This window comes from Papaver somniferum, chromosome 10, assembly GCF_003573695.1.
Source record: "Papaver somniferum cultivar HN1 chromosome 10, ASM357369v1, whole genome shotgun sequence".
Taxonomy (NCBI): domain Eukaryota; kingdom Viridiplantae; phylum Streptophyta; class Magnoliopsida; order Ranunculales; family Papaveraceae; genus Papaver; species Papaver somniferum.
In genome coordinates, this window is record NC_039367.1 from 113,157,360 (window position 1) to 113,177,126 (window position 19,767).

Genomic DNA, 19,767 nt, shown 5'->3' on the forward strand with positions numbered 1-19,767 from the left:
AACTTCTTAGTGATTGAGGATGAATTCTAAGTTCTAATATATGATTCAATTTAGCATATAAATCTATTTTAACTCTTCACATGATTATTGTTTGTTTTTACAATAATTAATTTTATGTTTGATTGATAAATTGTTTAGGTGGCCAACTGAAATAGTTTCCTAGTTAACCTAATGCTAGTAGAGAATTAGGATATCCGTAATTGTCGAATAATTCTCTACACGGGTAGAAATTGTGAAACCTTGCAGAGGGATTCTGTGGAGAAATCGCAAGTAGAAACAACACTAGAGAGTGAACCTTGCGCTAAGAGTTCGACTACTAGGGTTGACCTAAATTCACAAAATATAAAGCATTCGACCAAATTACACTTAGAGTGTGCTACTTCTAGGTGGTTTATAGAATACAATCTGGCATTCGAGCGCTTCGGTGTCCAGTGACTTAAGGAATTTTGAGGAGAGCATTGCGCTAGATGCTTTCATACGGTTGATAATAATCTGTGAATGATAAAGAATAGATGAATATGCTATTTTGACGACTATTTAGTAACGAAGAAGAATTCACTGATCATATTTGTCCCTATTGCTTGCAACTCAATTTTCAATTGCTTTATTTACTTTGTTTACAATCTAAAAACAAAACCCCCCAATCATAACCTTTTTGACAACTAAACTCCTTTCTCTTCGTGGGAACGATCCTTGCTTCCATTATATTACCAGTTAATTGTGTGAAATTAAGTGATTTAATTTGATTGCCCTCAAGACACGCATCATACACCTTGACAAACAAGATCCAAACATGAATAAAACTGTACCCATAGTTGGAAATCTTAAACAAAGAACAATACCCAAATAAAAACATAAAATCAAAGTAAATACAGATTGTTCTAATTGAAGGAACCATAGAGATATAAAATAAATCCAAACCTGAAATCAAATAAAACCCATGTTTTATGACTACACCAAATACATCAAACAAAAAGAAAAAAGCAAAATCTTTACAGAATCAAGCAATAAGAGCAAAAACAAAATCAAGCAATGATAAAAAAAAATGTAAAAAGGTTAGAGTTTATACCTGGTGAAATCTTCTTCTTGTACTTTCAGCTCTGTCGAATATGAGATGAGGGTTTGCTTCGATTTCAGGAGAAAAATCAACTACATCAAGGGTTACAAAAATTAGGGGATGTTAAAGGATTATGGTTCTGGTTCTGAGATGGGTTTTGATTCAAAGATGCGGTTTGGTTTAGTTTTTGAAATCAGACTTGATTCGATGATGAGAGGTGTTTGCATATGAACAAGAAACATAAACTTAGATGAGAATTTGCTTTTGGTTTTACGAACAAATAATCTAAATCTAGGGTTATAAAAGAGGGTTTTCTTTTAGATCTGACGCATGGGTTTCAGTTTTGAGATGGGGTTTGGATTAGTCTTTGATTATGAGAGTAGAGGTTGGATCTGTGAAATTTTCAGAGTTGGGTCCAGGAAGAAGAGAAGAAACAGAACAAGTGTATGGTGATATTCATTTCTAATACTTGACGAATTTGAGATAATATTAATTCTAAAACCCTTGAAAATAACACAATTTATATTAACAGCAGGATTGCAACCTATAACAACAGTGCACAAATTATACTCGATTACTAAAAGTTAATTTATAAATAAAGCAACGAAAAACCTATTGTGCAACGTATATTTGTGTTGCTTCATTTGCGACAATTATATCAGTTGCAAATTAAAATATTCCGGCGTTGCAAAAACCTGAATATGGTGCAGTGTGTCCTCATAATCTTCGAATCTTCAACTGAAATCTTCATAATCTTCGGATCTTCAACAACAACAACAACAACTCGTCTTCATCATCTTCAACAGCAGCAGCAACAACAAAGAAGAAAAAATATACAAATATTCATCGTCTTCAACAGCAGCAAAATCGATCTAGTAATATTCAAATCAATCTTTATAGATTTGAAAATCAATCTTCAAAATCAATCGTCTCCATCATCATCACCATCGTCGTTTCTTCATTAAAAAAAAAGAAGATAAAAACAGAGAGAAAGTACAAGGCTGCTAATGGGGGTACCATTTTGCTTGGAGGTGTACCAATTTACATATAGGACAAAAAATCAATTGCCTTTGAGTTGGTACACCCCCAAGCAAACGGTACCCCCCATTAGCAACCTTGAGAAAGTAGATCTAGAAACATATGGAGAGAAAAAACAAAAATTAAAATGATTCCCTTCTCTCTTAATGATTGAGTGTATATATATGGTCCCAAAAGGATACTTCTGCCACTATCACATCATCCATGACGTCATCCCGCATGGGTATTGTTCATTCTATGACCAAACAATAATTTTTAGGACCAAGCGGTTATATATATTTTAAAAAATAACCAAACAGAAAGTTGATTAGGTCAACTGGACCAAACTCACTTTATTATATAATTTCTAGGACTAAATGGAAGTTTTTAGTAATTTAAATTTTGTATACATATTTAGGGGCTTGACAATATAATAAGGGTATGAACATATATATTATTAAAACGAAGTGGAGTGTATATAGCATGTTAAATTCGACCATCGATTTCGTCATCCCACGGCAAGGATCTAAAATTGGGCGAAAGACAATCGGGAACGTCGGATGGGGAGAAAAAAAACAATGACGTCATCGGTTTCTTGTTGGAAATATTTTAACCGAATTCCCGAATTTAAACACATACCAAAATTAGTTAAACAATAAAGAAAAATTAATTTTGTGTCAGACACTGACCGGCTGACCAAATAATAAAGAAACATCGGAAAAGGTTGAGCCCTGACCGTAGGCTGGGATGAAATGTAATCTTTTGATGATTTAGGGTTTCAATTTAAACGTCTTTTAGTTAAGGGATTTATTTTATGGATAACTCATAGATAAGGCCTTAGCCTAATTTACCCATTTAAAATATTAATTATATATACCAAAAAGCCTATTGGATCATCTGCATCTAATCTGCCCATCCACACAGGTAACGAATGGAGATTTGATGGATGTTGGATCCGATGAGGACGAGACCAGATTGATCCAGATCATGTTCACCCCTATTCACGTGCTAGATTTTCGGATCGGGGTAGGCATTAGGACAGACTTGGAGCAATATATATCGGTTGCGACTTGCGAGTCACGTGCTGATTTCGGTTTGTAGGAATAATATTGGTTCTCGAAGCATATTTTCAACTACATTCACTTAAGGCCACGCGACAAATTTTACTAGGTAAATTTGGGTCGCAAGTTTAAAATTTGTGTCACAAGACGGCAACCGTTCTAGTAGTTAATAGTAGAAACTACTATATAGTCCTAAGAAAAATATAATTGAGTTAGTTTGATCTTGTTGACCAAATCAACTGTGTGTTTGGTCCTTTTTTTAAATATATATCATTGTTTGGTCCTATATATTACTGTTTGGTCCTAGAGTGGACAATATCCACGTCGAATGACGTCATCAATGATGTCATAATCTTTTAATAGTGGTAGAAATGCATTTTTTTTTTATTTCTCTCTTAATAAATATAAATAAATAAAAACTTAAAATTGAAATATCTTATGAAGCGCGTGTCCAAAAATGATAAATTTTATACATTCGGAAAGCCTTCAACGAGAGCTTTCCAACGAGTACCATTGTTGCTATGTTTCAGAGCTTTTTTTTTTTGAAACTGAAAGAAGAATTTCATTAATTATGAGTGTTTACAAAGGATGTATCCTCCTGTAACTGAGCATCAATATTACTAGGAGGAAATGTAAGCCAAACACTACTTAATCTTTCTACTCTAGCTAGCTTGGACAAAATGTCAACTACTTTATTTTTTTCCTTTGGAACATCAGAACAACTCCAAAGGGTAAACACTTTAAATAAAATTTTTATATCCAATATCATATTATGAATTCTCCAATCGATACTGAAACTCTCATTGTTCACAGCATCTGCAACAAGCTTTGAATCGAGCTCGAACTCCACTCTTTCCAGCTTCATCTCTTTTGCCCATTGAACCGCTTCCCAAAGTGATCTGCATTCCGCCTGTTCTGCATTCTCCACTCTATTCAAGAAGATACATTTGCAACCTTGATGTTCACCTGCAAAATTACGAATGATTAGTCCCAGACCACCTGTTTTATTTGTATCAAGAAATGAGCCATCACAATTAATTTTCAGAGAGTTTATATCAGGAGGTATCCAATTAAGATCACGTCTATCTTCATGAGCAGGAGATAGAGTCATCATAGGGGTTTATTTTCGAACTGGAAGATTTCTTTTTTGCAGGTTAGCACGATAGCATTCGGTGGAGTAGCTTTCCCATTGAAGACTCTTTCACAGCGAGCATTCCATAAGCACCAGGCCACAATAACTATTTTACAAAGATGATCTTCTTGTAACTGATTAGTGAAGTACTTCTCAAACATTTCACAGATCCAGTGTTGAAGATTATTGATGCCTTGAGTTTGAATTCCCAGCACTGCAAACCAAACCTCTCTAGAATTTGAGCAATTCAAAATGCAATGAGTGCTAGTTTATGGAACTTGAGAACAAGTTGGAAAACTTAGATTTCCATCTTGGATTACATGTAGAAGCTTATCCCTTGTAGGCAGCATGTCTTTGAGACATTTCCAGAAGAACTGAATTATCCTTGGCAGTAAGGGAAGTTTCCAAAATTTCTTGAAAATATTCTTCATTCTTGGGTTCACTGGAGTATGTATATTCTTCTCCTCAAGCATCTTTCTATACGTTGATTTAACCTAAAACAATTCGTTCTTTTCCAACGTCCAAACAATTCTATCTTCATGTTGATGATGAATAGTTTGTAGCAGAATTAGACTTGTTGTTGTAGCTTCGAAAAGAGAGATTACCAGATTGTAGTTCCAGGTAATAGTATTAGGTAAGAACAGTTGATGTACATATGTGTATTCCAGATGAGAATGAATACCAGCTTTAGGAGAAGGTGGACCTCGTAAATCCATTAACCATCTGTGCTTCCAAATCATGATCTTCTTACCATTTCCCAGGCTCTAGCAACTATAATTTTGAATCAAACCCATTTCGCTGTGGATACTTCTCCACGACCATGTGGAATTCCCATTTTCCCGCGCATTAAAGATATCTCCATCCTTGTAATATTTTGCCTTGAGTGATTTTGCACACACTGAACTGTCGTCTGTACATAATTTCCACGCACTTTTAGCTAACAAATCTCTATTGAACAAGGATAAATCTTTGAATCCCAAACCTCCCTCCTCCGAAATTATGTCGTCTGTACATAATTTTGGAGCTTTTAATTTTTACCTTATCCTTAGGCTAAAAAATAACTATAAAATGAACTATTATACGAGTTCATTATACAAAATGAACTACTTTAATGAATTATCATAGTAGCTAGTTCATGCTACATAATGAACTGTCATGATTAAGTAACGTATGAGTTTATTCTACAAAATGAACTACTATTATGAGTTCATTCTACCATATGAAATACCATTAGGAGTTCATTCTACAATATGGACACCTATCACGAGTTCATTCTACAATATGGACTACCATTTACGAGTTCATTTTATAATATGAACTACCATAATGAACACCTATTACGAGTTCATTCTACAATATGAACTACCATACTTGATTATCATTACGATTTCATTTTACAACATGAATTATCAATCCTACAATATGAACAATCATTATGAGTTCATTCGACAACAAGACATCTATCACAAGTTCATTCTATAATATGAATTATAATAATGAACTACTATTGCAATTTCATTCTTAATAATGAACTACTTTTATGAGTTTATTCTGCAAAACAAATTGCTAGCATATACGAGTTCATTCTACGAAATGAACTACTAGAAGTAGAATGAACTACCATGTTCTAAAATAGTGTTCATTCTCGAATATGAACTACTATTACATCGAAAAATTAAAATTTCGAAATATAGTAGAATGTGTACTCGTTGTGTAGATCTCGACGAGACCTTTCCGAATATATAAAGTTTATTAATTTTCGACTTATATCTTGAATGATATTTCATTTATATTTATTTTATTATTAATTTTAAGAAGAGAAAGAAATTAGTAGAGAGAAAATGAAGAAGGGAGGAAAATAAAAAAGAACCACGCCAGAGAAAATAAGAAAGAGAAAGAATACTTTAATATTTTTGAATAAATAAGGAGTAAGGACCAAACAGAACTACCCATTTGTTGATGGACCAAATTAATTTGGAACCAAATAAAATAAGACCAAACGATAATTTGCCCCAGTTAATAAGGTTGCATCATGCATGGGAAATTTTTAAAGCAAACGGAAAAATGGGTTACTATCTTGAGTCAATTTTGATGCGAAACTATAGAGGAACCTAGTCCGCCACCAACAAATCCTTTCCTGATTTTTTCCAGAGGTCCTCCATGATCTGCCAAAATTGGATCCTTCTATTGAAAATGAAGGCTGAGAGATCCTCCATGATTTGACCGAACCCTGTCGATTTTACCTTTTTATAAAGTCTTGAATAACACATGTAGTAAGTGCTTTGGTTAATAATCATGTTTTCAACCATAAGAAATAGTAAAGTTATGTTTAAGAAACTAAAGTAGTGAAGATAATCCCATTAGACAGTGACCATTTTAACGATTCAAATTGCCCAAGATAGTCTGCCACCACCTATAATCATGATTCGTCATCAACAACCTAAACACCCAATCACATCTCTCACACCACGTCGAGAGTTGTGCTAACCTCCCTTTCATTGGCCGGTCAACGGAACTCTCGCTCCTCATTGGCCGAAATCAAAGTTAGCCCCCTTACATTTCGTGACCGTTAATTTTTTATTAAATGGGTTCGATCTAACGCTCCTGATTGTTTGAAATTTTAGCAGAATTCTTACACCAAGTGTAGTTGCAGGAAATCCTACACTACACCCCTCATATGATTTCATTATTGATTAGCTCATTTTTAGGTTTACACTCTTAAATTTATTGATTAATTTCTGAACGTTCTTAGAAGAAAGATAAAGAAGTCAAGAATGATCTCTGCTCTGAACTTTCTCTCTCCTATTTGCTTGTTTCTTACTCAAAAAAGATCTCTCTCTCCTTTACAACTCGAATGACTATTTATAAGGAAATATATAGTGGATGACAGCTAATCTGTCCTTTATTTTCGGATATGGTTTGCGACATTCTCGCAACCTTACAAATGTTAATTTCGCAAGCTCTCTAATTTTCGCAGGACTATCACATCTTTCTCATGATCCTTGCTGACATCGTTTCTGAAATTGTTCTGCGACGTTATTGTGCTATACCATTGGTAATTTCGCTGAGACATAATTGTTGCGAGATTCTGATCCTACATCTTGCCTCTTCTCATATCTTCTCTGCAAAGTAGAGAATGATGTGAGAAATGCCGCAGCTGCTTATCTTTTCATATTCCACATTTATCACATGTATTCTTTCTTCCATTTATTTCTCGACACGTCTTTTGTAACCGTTACTTTTTAACCGCTTATATCTTTCCGTATTAACCGTGTTTATTTCGAGGAAAAATTCCCTCTATATATATTCTTTTCACTCTCTTCTTCTTTCCTTTTATTCTCTCTGCAACTTCATCGTTCTCTGCAAATTCCATTATTGCAACTTTTCTTCTTCTTCTTCAACTTTTTAAGTTCTTCTTCATCTTCAACTAGATCTTCATAGTTCGTATTTCTTCGAGACAATCTCCCTGCTATGGATTCATCAAGGTTAGTCTTCTCTTTTCTTCTTATGAGTTTTGCTGAAATTGATATTTTGAAATTATCTTGTTTATTGCCTTATTTGATGTTGTTTATGTGATTCCCATACTCTTGTTATTTCAGCAAAAGCGGCTCCAACACTAAATTTACAGTTCAGAACCCTAACAATCCCAAATCACAGCATAAGTTGTCGCACATAAAAGAAAGTCTGCGAATGAGAAGGTAGTAAGAAACACTATCTTTTTCTAATAACAATATTGTTGCCTCTGTTTCTTATCTGATTGTAATTCGCAGGGTGATAAAGATCTTCATAAACCTCACAAGAAATCTCGCCACCTCAAACTGTTCCAACTTCTGTTCCCTTCCTACTCATTTCTTCCAAATCTCCTGCGACATCTTCGCAAGATAAACCTTTATCTCCAATTCGCGAAAATGCTGCCTCTGATTTCATTTCTTCCAAATCTCCTGCGACATCTTCGCAAGATAAACCTTTATCTCCAACTCGCGAAAATGCTGCCTCTGATTTCATTTCTCCAGTTGATCTTTATGATTGAAATTCCCCTTGTGGATCCTTCTGCGAATGAAACCTCTTCTCTTCCCATTGAGAATGTTTTCAACCTTCTGTCTCTACCAGTTCTCTACCCAAGTCTCTTCCTCTGTCGAAAGAAACCGTGGAAGGGATAGATATTGCTTTCAAGTTTTATCTGAATTGGATGACGGCAAGAAGTCTTCTACTGATCCCATCAAGTCTAATGTTTGCGAAATTCTGAGCAAGCATTTGGGTTCTGACAAGCTGCTTCGCAGACAGCTTTAGAAAAAGAATGTAATGCTCTTCGTCTTGAAAATCAGAAGCTTCAGAATGTTTTGCTGGATCGTGACAATCTTCGCAAGAAGAATGATGAATTAAGAGGTATGATTTCCTTATCTATGTCTTTAATTTGCCTTTTCGATGGTTTTATCCTTCCCATGTTTAATTATCCTTTAAATCCCTCTTTCGCATGTTAAGCTTAAATCAGAAACGAAAATGGAGAGATATCAATTTGAATCTGTTTGAAGAAGCCCGTGTTGATAAAGAAATCTTATGGATCAATATAACCAATTAGATAACCTCTATTCATATTCTCTTGATCAATAAATAATCTTACCAATGAAAATACCCAATTAGTTCAAAGACAAGATCTATTAAGTAATGAAGTATCTCGTCTTTCTTATTCTTTAACTAAAGCTAATTTAGGGATGGAAACTTTATCAGATGAGAATAAAACCTTATCTCAAGAGAAGCGAACTTATTTAAACAAGATGGCGATATCTTCGCAACAACTTAGTATTCTCCAAAAAGTATGTGCTGACCAAGAGAAATCTCTTCGCTCTTTGAGAAATGAACTTAAAGAAGTAACAGAATCATCTATCGCTGAAAGAGATACACTCATTCAAGGTAGAATAGCTTTAAGTGTGAAGGCAAATCAGCTTAAAGAACAATATTCCAAATTAGAAGAATCTTATTCTTCTCTTGCGAAGAAATGCCTTTCTATTCTAAAGAGAAAAATCTTCAGTCTCGACTTAAAGGTTTAGTTGGAGATAAATTTGATGACGCAATGGACCATTGGGAGAATAGTTGTCTATCCTTGATTCAACACCTTATTTCGCAAAAGGAAGGTAGTCATAATAGTTTGACTGCCTAATTATCTCTTCTTTGTCATATCTCTCTGAATTCCTTATCTTAATAAATTTTGTATTCTATTTTCGCAGAGTCTGAGAAGAATATTCATTCTTCTATTTCTGATTTGGAGGCTAAATATGCTAAAATTCGCAAAGAAATGCATTGCTCGTCTCTACCCTTACTGGTTCTCGCGACCGAGCAGAAAGAAGACTTGATTATCTTGCTTATTTTAAGGATATTCAAGATAGGAATCATCAAAGAGCACTTCTTCGCCAAGTTCATCTCCGGGCTGAAGTCCTTGTAAATGACATCTTACTGTCCAACTCTCTTCCTCCTACATCAATTGATCCTTAGAAGTAGATGATGAAGTTCCTCGTCCTGCTGATAGTGATTATGATTACGAAAGCGGTGCAGAGGATAATTTCCTGGAAGATGAAGAAGAGGTTCCTTCTAAAGAAGTATCTGCTGGTGTTAATCAGAATGAGAAAATTTCTCCTGAAGAAGAATTGCTGGCGATAATCAAGATGCTTCATGGCGAAGATCAAAGCCGAAATGAAGGAGAAGCTTGCGAGAATGTTGGCGAAGAATTTCTGTCATCTCCTGCTACTGATTAATATTGAAGCTTGAGCTTCTTATCTAGCTTTGTTTTCTTGAACTGTCTTATTTTTATCACTTTTGAGATTACATTTTTCAAAACTTTGGAAGTCAACTTTTCCTTTTAATATTTTGTTGATAAGAAAGATAATGCTTCTTGTATTCGATTCCCATACTTGCCTCTCATTATCTTTCTTGCAAAAAATAATCTGTTATGAATGCTTATATTAATTTGTTTTATCATATGGTCTTATTTTCCTTCCTAATTAAAGGTCTTATTATGCCATCTCTTGTCATTGCGACAAAATCGCAGGACGTCCTTGCACTTTCATACAAAAACCCATTGATCTTGTCTTAACTTTTTCTTTTGTATTATGGCCTCTTCAGGAATGTTGCGACAATATGACAGGCCTAAATATTCTTGCGAAAATAAAGCCCCATGACATTGCCGTCTTGCGACGAAATCGCAGGACGTCTTCGCACTTTCATGCGAAAACCCATTGATCTCGTCTTATCTTTTCTTTTGTATTATTGCCTCTTCAGGATTGTTGCACAAATATGACAAGCCTTAATATCCTTGCGAATAAAAAGCCTCATGACATTTGCGTCTTAAGACACTTATCAGCTCCCTAATGGAGGGTGCCGCCCTTATCTCCCCCCTGGTTGCCCCTTCAAGGAGGCGTACTTCTACCATACAAGGTTAGCTCCTCCCATCCAGTCTTAACAACAACCAGTTGTTTTCGCAGCCTCTTATCCCTTTTCCTATAGGGCTTATGGTTACGAGACTGCACCCTAAGTGGGGTTTTCTTCAGGCCGAGTGCAGTATAAGCCAAGACTTGTCAAGAATGGCAAGGACGCTTCAAACGCCCCGCACCTTGACTCAACCGTGTACCTCGGCGCCTTGATCAGATCTGCACTCCTTGGAGAGTCCTTATTACCTTAGTCGCCCAACCTAAGTCATATGCTTAAGTTGAGAATCCAAGGTGCCTCTCCCGGATGGGCTTTATTGACCCCAAATCTCCATGACTCAGGTTCCGGTGGCGGTGTAGCCTTTCCCTGAGCCATGTAACAGGTACCCCCTAATATGACGTACTTTAGGTCTTACATTTGCCTCTTGCGAAATTTTATTCGCGAACTAGGGTGTACGCCATAAAGGTTCCCCTTTCTTTTATGTCATTGTTCTGGTTATCTCTGCGACAATTTCGCACATCATGATCTTCTTTTGATATGAGTAATTCTGCAATTATTCTTTCAGAATTCATAACTTCTCAAAGCTTCTTACTGATAATATCTTTTAATACAACCTGTTCCATGGTCTGTCTAATCTATGACCAACATCTCTTCCTTCTGGATCCATTAATCTATAAGCTCCTGTTCCAACTATCTCCTTAATGATGTAAGGTCCATCCCATTTTTTCGCTAATTTTCCACCATTTTCTCGCTGATATATTGGTGTTTCTCAGAACTAAATCTCCTGGTTGAAATTCACGTATTTTGACACGTTTATTATATTCTCGAGCTAATCTTCGCTGATAATTCTCCATATGTTGTAAAGCTTTTTCTCTTTTCTTCTAATTCATCAAGTTTTTTAAATTAAACCCGCACTAAGATTTTTCTCCCAAGCTTCTCTTTTTGTTGTCGGAATAACAACTTCTGTTGGTAACACCGCTTCAACTCCGTATGTTAAACAAAAAGGTGACATTCCAGTAGCTTCTCTTCTAGTTGTATTATAAGCCCATACTGCATTATGTACTTGTTCGCACCATGATCTGTGATGTCCTTCCAATTTCTTCTTTAATATATCTGCAATTATTTTATTTGTTGCTTCTACTTGCCCATTAGCTTGTGGATACAAAGGAGTGGACTTTCCACATTTTATCTTGAACGCATTAAGTAACATTTCTATATTCTGCCCCTCAAAATGTTTCCTATTATCAGATACCAACTGTGCGGGAATTCCAAATATGCAAATGATATTTTCGAATATGAATGTAAAGATATCTTTGTCGCGAATATGTTGTATTGCCTTCACTTCTGTCCATTTTTTGAAATAATCCGTTGCGACTATTAAATATCTTCTTTGTCCAGTTCCTGGTAAAAATGGCCCTATAATGTTTAAGCCCCATTTTCCAAAGGGCCACACACTGGTTGAAGATGACAATGGTGCTCCTGGTGCATGTATTTTCTTTCCATGTCGCTGACAATCTTCACAACGTCTTGATATTTATTTTGCATCTTCATGCATGTATGGCCAATAATAACCTTGGATTTTTGCTCTATGTGCCAAAGATCTTCCTCCACTATGATTGCCAGCATCTCCACTAAAGGATGTTGAGTGATGGTCCACTAAAGGATTTTCGATATAGCAATCCATCTCTTAATTCATAATTCGTTGCTCGGCTTTTTAACTTGTGTGTTTCCAATCTATTTCTTGGTGTTTCTCCTTTCTCCAAATATGCATGAAGTTCCATTCTCCAGTCTGCGACATTCTTTATTTTTCTTCTTTTTCATTCTCTATTATCATCACATCTTCCTCTTCTTTATTTATTGATGGTGACAGAAGTGTTTGTATTTTCATGCATCTCGCAGTTGGATCTGTCATCATGCTTGAGATGAAAGCAAAAGCGTCTGCGAGTCTATTATCCTTTCTTGAAATGTGCCTCCATTTTATCTTTGGGATTTTCGCTGATAATTCTTCAACCAGCTTCTTGTATTTCTTCAAGGATGGTTCTTTTGTAGTATATTCCCCTTTTATTTGGCGAATAACTAGTTGCGAATCACTAGTGATCCTGGCATTTTCTAGTTTCATTTCTATTGCGAATTTTAAAGCATGTACCACAGCTTCATATTATGTTCCATTATTAGTGGATGCAAATTCCAATCTGAATGAAAAATCCATCTTTATTCCCTCTGGAGAAATTAAAACAATTCCAACTCCATTTCCTTCTCCATTTGATGATCCATCTACCAATATTTCCCATCTATTTGGTTATGTTAATAAATCTTTTGGATCTCCATGTTCTTCTTCTATATCCATCATTTCTTCTACTGCTTCATCTTCTTCTAAAGGAAATTCTTCCAAGAAATCCGCAACAACTTGTGATTTTGGTGAAGACAAAATTTCGTATTTAATATCAAAGTGGCCTACTTGTGCATTCCATATCTCCACCCTTCCTGATCTTTTAGAATTCTTCATCACTGATTCAATTGGTACTTTTGTTAAAACCTTTATCTTGTGTGCTTGAAAGTATATGTGGAGCTTAAATGATGCATTAACTAATGCTAAGATTAACTTTTCAATCTTTGAGTAATTCTTCTCAGCGGTATTAAAAGTTTTGCTAATGTAATAAATGGGTTTCTCCACTCCTGCGTCTACTCGCAATAACACAGCACTTAATGCATGCGATGTTGTCACAAGGTAAATCAATAATTCTTCTCCTGGTTCTTCCTTTTGTAAAATAGTTGTATTCATAAGATGTTCTTTGATTCCTTGAAAAGCCTTTTCACATTCATCAGTCCATTTAATTTTGCACCCTTCTTGAGTATATCTAAAAAATATTTGCATTTTTCTGATGATCGCGGAATGAATCTCCCCAGCGAAGCTAGAAGCCCATTCAACTTCTGTACATCTTTTATTGTTGCTGGTGTTGGCATGTCACGAACTCTTGCACTTTTTCTGGATCAACCTGTATTCCTTCCTTTGATACAATGTAACCTAAAATTTTCCCGATGCAACTCCAATAGTACACTTCTTAGGATTCAATTTAATGTTATATTGTCGTATTTTTTCAAAAATCACCCTCAAGTCTTGTACATGGTCTTTATCTTCTTTACTCTTTACTAACATATCGTCCACGTATACTTCTAATGTTTTATGTATCCATTTTGTGAACACATTCTCTACCATTATTTGATATGTCGCTCCCGCATTTCGCAAACCAAATGGCATTTTCGTGTAACAATATAAACCTCTAGGGGCAAAGAAAGAAGTATGTTCTTGATCTTCTTCAGCGATAGGAATTTGGTTATACCCTTTGTACCCATCTAAAGATGATACCCTATCATTTCCCGCTGCGGATTCCACCATTTGCGGAATATCTGGTAACGGAAAACTATCTTTGGGGCAAGCTTTGTTCAAATCAGTGAAATCTATGCAAATCTTGATTCCCTTGTTTTTCTTTGGGACAATGACCATATTCGCTATCCATTCTGGGTATTTAGCTTCTCTTATAATTCCTTCCTCAAGCATTTTCTGTAATTCTTCTTTTATTTGGGAATGGTAAGTTGTTGCAATTTTTCTTATTCTCTGTTTAAATGGTTTCACATTTTTATTAATCTCCAATTTGTGGCAAGCAATTGATGGATCTATTCCTGGTATCTCATCCATGTTTCCTGCGAAAATATCTTTATATTCGCGCAACAAGTTAACAGTTCTTTTTTCTTCTTCTATATCCATTTTGGTTCCAGTTCTCAATATTAGAGGCTCCTCTACAGTCCCAACATTTATTTCTTTTGTTGGTTCTGCGGCAGCGTAACTGGGTCTAGGTTCTCCCATTGATGTTGGTTCTTTTATTGCTTTTATGGGTCCTTCCCCTTCTTCCGAAATTTCGCTGGGTATTCCTTTTCCTTCTTTTTCCCTTATTATATATAATCTAAATTATTTTTCCTTCTTTGCTTCCTTTGTCAATTTTCTGCGAAATTGTTTCTTTTTTGCTTGTTCTTCATAATGTTTTACTTCAATTTGATGACATAATTTTGCATTGTCAACATCTCCTCTAATTTCACCTACTCCATTTGGAGTGGGGAATTTAATACATTGATGCAACGTTGATACCACATCTTTTATCGCATGTATCCATGATCTTCCTAATAATATATTATATGGCGATTCCATATCCACCACGCACAATGTTACATATGTTTCGATTTCTCCAAGTGGAATTCGTACCACTATTTCTCCTTTAGGTTTTGTTGTGGATTTTCCAAAGCCGTGAACAAAATATGCTGAACTGGACATTTCTTCATCTTTGAATCCCATTCCCCAGAATGCATGATAAAATATTATATCAACTGAACTTCCTGTATCGATTAAAGTTCTGTTCAACATCCATTCTTCTGTGGATTTTATTGTTGCATCCTTCTCTTTTCGTGTAATAGGCACTGTGATGACCAACGGAGATGTATGGTTCAAATTTTCTTTTGGTATTTCTTCCGACATGAATGCAATTTTTTGCTTTTTCCAATCTTTCAAGGGTGATGTTTTTTCTACCGCCATAACTTTCTTTCCTTCAAAATTTCGTTTATGTATTCTTCCTTTGATGTTTTCATGGAATTCATTGATCAAGATTTTTGTTATCATATTACACTCGAATCTTTTGCCATTTTCATTAATTCTACTCATCTTTCTTCTAACTGATTTACTGATTTATTTAATCACTTTCTTGATTTGAATATTCTCAATCAACAATCTTCAACTTTCGATCTTCAATTCCCTGTTTCTAGCGCCATTATGTAGTTGCAGGAAATCCTACAGTACACCCCTCATATGATTTCATTATTGATTAGCTCATTTTTAGGTTTACACTCTTAACTTTATCGATTAATTTCTGAATGTTATTACAAGAAAGATAAAGAAGTCAAGAATGATCTCTGCTCTGAACTTTCTCTCTCCTATTTACTTGTTTCTTACTCAAAAAAGATCTCTCTCTCCTTTACAACTCGAGTGATTATTTATAAGGAAATACATAGTGGATGACAACTAATCTGTCCTTTATTTTCGGATATGGTTTGCGACATTCTCGCAACCTTACAAATGTTAATTCGCAAGCTCTCTAATTTTCGCAGGACTATCACATCTTTCTCATGATCCTTGCTGACGTCGTTTCTGAAATTGTTCTGCGACGCTATTGTGCTATACCATTGATAATTTCGCTGAGACATAATTGTTGCGAGATTCTGATCCTACACCAAGATTACGTAATTAAAATTAAATCAAAGCCGTCAAATTTTATGATACTCAATTAATTAAGAAAACAACAATTTGTGCAAGAAAATATTGTGACGCGTATTTAGTTTTGAATATTTCAACCATATTTGGAAGATTCAGTATTCGTAAAATCTATGTATTTGCAACTTTTTCCTTATATAAAGTTTTTAAACTTTTTTGATCTAATTTATTTCCCTTGATAAACAGTTAACATTGGAGATTTGTTTTCTATTTTATCTAGGATTTTAATCGAGATACTTCTGTATATATTCAATATATATTAGGAAACAAATCTAAGACTTCTAACCAAATGAAGATACTTTCCGTTCCTATTGAGAATGATTTCCGTTTTAAGATTTTATGCTAAATTTTGGTGAACTATTTCTGGGAGTTTTCGTAATGATCAAGTTCCATATGTCCATATAAAGGATGCAAAACTACATACTTGCACATTCAATGGGTGGGAATGAAGGAAAATCATTCAATGTGTGCAAATGAAATCAACAATGCTGGTGGAGATTGGTGACCATAGCCAAGATATGTTGTAATATAGATTTTTCATGACCAAGGTATGAGATTTTTTGATATCTTTGTTCGGTAATAACTTCAGAAAGCCTTCTTTACGATAGAATATAATCAGTTATACGCATAAGCTGAAAGAGCTTGCCTTTGTTTGCAAATCAAATTTTGAAGGTTATTGGTAGAACGAGAAGAATGACGGGATTGATGTGGAAAATCATCTTTACTCATCCTGATGAGGTACAATATGCAATTGGCTATTGCATTATTGGTATTATTTTAGGTATTTGTACGTGTTCAATACTGGTTTAATTTTGTCTTGCTGATTGAGATGATGGTTGAGTTGGTAAGTTTGGATCTCAGATTCCAAAACGTTATATTTTAAGTATATGAGCATATGCATTCATACTTAAGTTTCATGTTATGATAGCGATAATCTTATAGCTGACGCATGTTTCGATTGACGGTAGTTATGTGCACCACAACAAACTGGTACCATATTCTAGCGTTTCAGTTTTGTTATCATTTGTTATCTATTGGACATTCATTCATTTTCTTACCATTTTTATGCGATGGGTTAGTCAGATTTTCATTGGGGTCAAACCTTTTGATTTTTATTTTAACTTTGTTGATTAAGAATGAGAACTGTTAATCTAACATAGAGTGTGAACTGTTAAGTACTAAAAATGCATCCAATATAAAAAATAGATGAATGGGATTTTATTTTAACATTAATTTTTATGCTTATGCAATTACATTGAAGTTCAATTCTTTTGACGTGAAAGTTATGTGCTTCTTATCGCAGCTCAACACTAGTTGGAGGGCACAATCAAAAGAAAGAAACGGAGAATCAATTGAGCAAGTATCAACGCCAATTAAAGAACGGGTAAGTATGATTTAATACATTGGCGCTGATCCTTTGTAGCTATATAGAGAAGGAAGCTCTTCTTATTGGATGCATATGGCAAGAAAATTCCATGGACATAATCTTAGGAATTGAATACAAGGACACAACTATAGTACAACGGCTATTGCGTTAATTATTTACATTAGAAAAACTAGCACCGGAGGTAAAAAAATTTCTTTATCCCGTGCTATAAGATGAATCTTTTAAACCACATATCTGTGGCGTAATGGTAGCGCATCTGACTTCACGTCGGGTCTGATCGCTGGTATTTAACCGTGTTCTGTAGATGAGTGAAGTCTTATTTTCTGGTTTGGTTGGGACTCTCACTGTTTAGATTTTTATATGACTATTTTTCAAATCAACTGTTGTAGATTCTCACGATATTGAGGAACAAGCTGGATTTTGCATTAGAGAGATTGCCTGCTACTTTTGTTGGCTGCCTAAACTGAGAAAGCTCAGGAAGACGTAAGCAATCCCAAGTTTACAAATGTTTATTTTGTGGTAGATATGCTAGTGTACAGTCTGTACTGGAGGGAGACTTGTAACTCTAAATGGGGACGAATACCATTCGACGACAGATAAAACAAGAAGAATAAAAAACTCGATGATGTGTATGTGCAAGATTCTGAATTTTTCAAGAGAAATTTTCTCTTTTAGGTCGATCATCTTTGGGATGACCTGAATACGCTTTATCATGATACATAATTGAATTTATTTAAGAAAACTAGGTTAATTTAGCAGGTATTTAAAATATTTGTTGATAAAGCACCTACCAAGTAGCTTAAATTACAGTAGTTACTTTTCTAGTGTTGTTTCTCTTCTTCGTATTAAGAATATTAGATGAGCTCTACCGCCATATGAAAAATTGTCAAGTTTATGTACAAAGAAAAATTTACTGTAATGATATCATCATTCATATGGTATGGCAGATTTCATTGCTTACCAAGTAGCTTAGAGAGATTGCCTGCTACTTTTGTTGCCTGCCTAAACTGAGAAAGCTCAGGAAGACGTAAGCAATGCCAAGTTTACAGATGTTTCTTTTGTGGTAGATATGCTAGTGTACAGTCTGTACTGGAGGGAGACTTGGGACTCTAAATGGGGACGAATACCATTCGACGACAGATAAAACAAGAAGAATAAAAAAACTCGATGATGTGTATGTGCAAGATTCTGAATTTTTCAAGAGAAATTTTCTCTTTTAGGTCGATCATCTTTGAGATGACCTGAATACGCTTTATCATGATACATAATTGAATTTATTTAAGAAAACTAGGTTAATTTAGCAGGTATTTAAAATATTTGTTCATAAAGCACCTACCAAGTAGCTTAAATTACAGTAGTTACTTTTCTAGTGTTGTTTCTCTTCTTCGTATTAAGAATATTAGATGAGCTCTACCGCCATATGAAACATTGTCAAGTTTCTGTACAAAGAAAAATTTACTGTAATGATATCATCTTTCATAATTTCTTCCCTTCAATGATTCAAATAATATGGTGTGGCAGATTTCATTGCTTATGGACAAAGTACAAAAGACGCTTCTGGTATTAATTCTTATAGTTAGTTTCATATCAGACCTGGTTATATGGGTAACTCCTTTTTGTTTTCATAACCTGAAGGCTTTTTGGAAAGAAAAGGATGGTAGATATCAACTTTCCGGCAAAGAAGGTTACCATCTATAAGCAATAAAAAAGGCACGTCTGGAAGGGTTTTGGAAGGTATCATAGATATGTATTACAACATGCCAGTTACATAGCTAAATTCACCCATGATCTGACTTCAAAAATCCAATTACTCAATTTTTATCGTAGATGGATTAACATTTTATTATTTTTTCCTTAATTTTTTTTCTGAAGAAAAAGAATGCAACAACAGTGTGCTAACTGCGTACTTTGTCGGTAGATAACTCAATTACTCAAAAACTATAATGGACTGAACTATTTCAATGAGTAGTTTATCTCAACGAATGAATATGATGCCTTAACTGATCCATTAACAGGTTATTTTCCAACTCTACAGAGAATTTAGGTAATGTAATACATAGTGACAGTTCAATCAAGCACCGGAATACATAACACATGTTGGAGAATCTGAGTTGGTCCTTAATGCCAAAAGGCTTTATATGTTGAGGCCAAGGGTAAATGCAAACGAAGTGATTAATTAGACACTTTTCGTCAACTTTAAGAGGTTACTTTCCCCATGGGGGCAGTTAAAATAGCGATTTTATATGTTTTTCATTTGTGCACGGGGTTGCCCTAAGATGAGAGGATGAAAGAAGATAATAGAATTACGACTGTGATGACATCAAGCATTCCCAAAACACTTCGATAATGGGGGAGTCAGGAAGCCTGCGCAGAATG

General features: G+C 34.9%; 1 protein-coding gene across 1 annotated transcript; it reads right to left on the reverse strand.

The window, feature by feature from the left end:
* Positions 1 to 3,700: 3,700 nt before the first annotated feature.
* On the reverse strand, positions 3,701 to 4,246 carry LOC113316113. Its single transcript, XM_026564336.1, has one exon. It carries the CDS (start codon positions 4,244 to 4,246, stop codon positions 3,701 to 3,703), a length of 546 nt encoding a protein of 181 aa, XP_026420121.1.
* Positions 4,247 to 19,767: the final 15,521 nt, after the last annotated feature.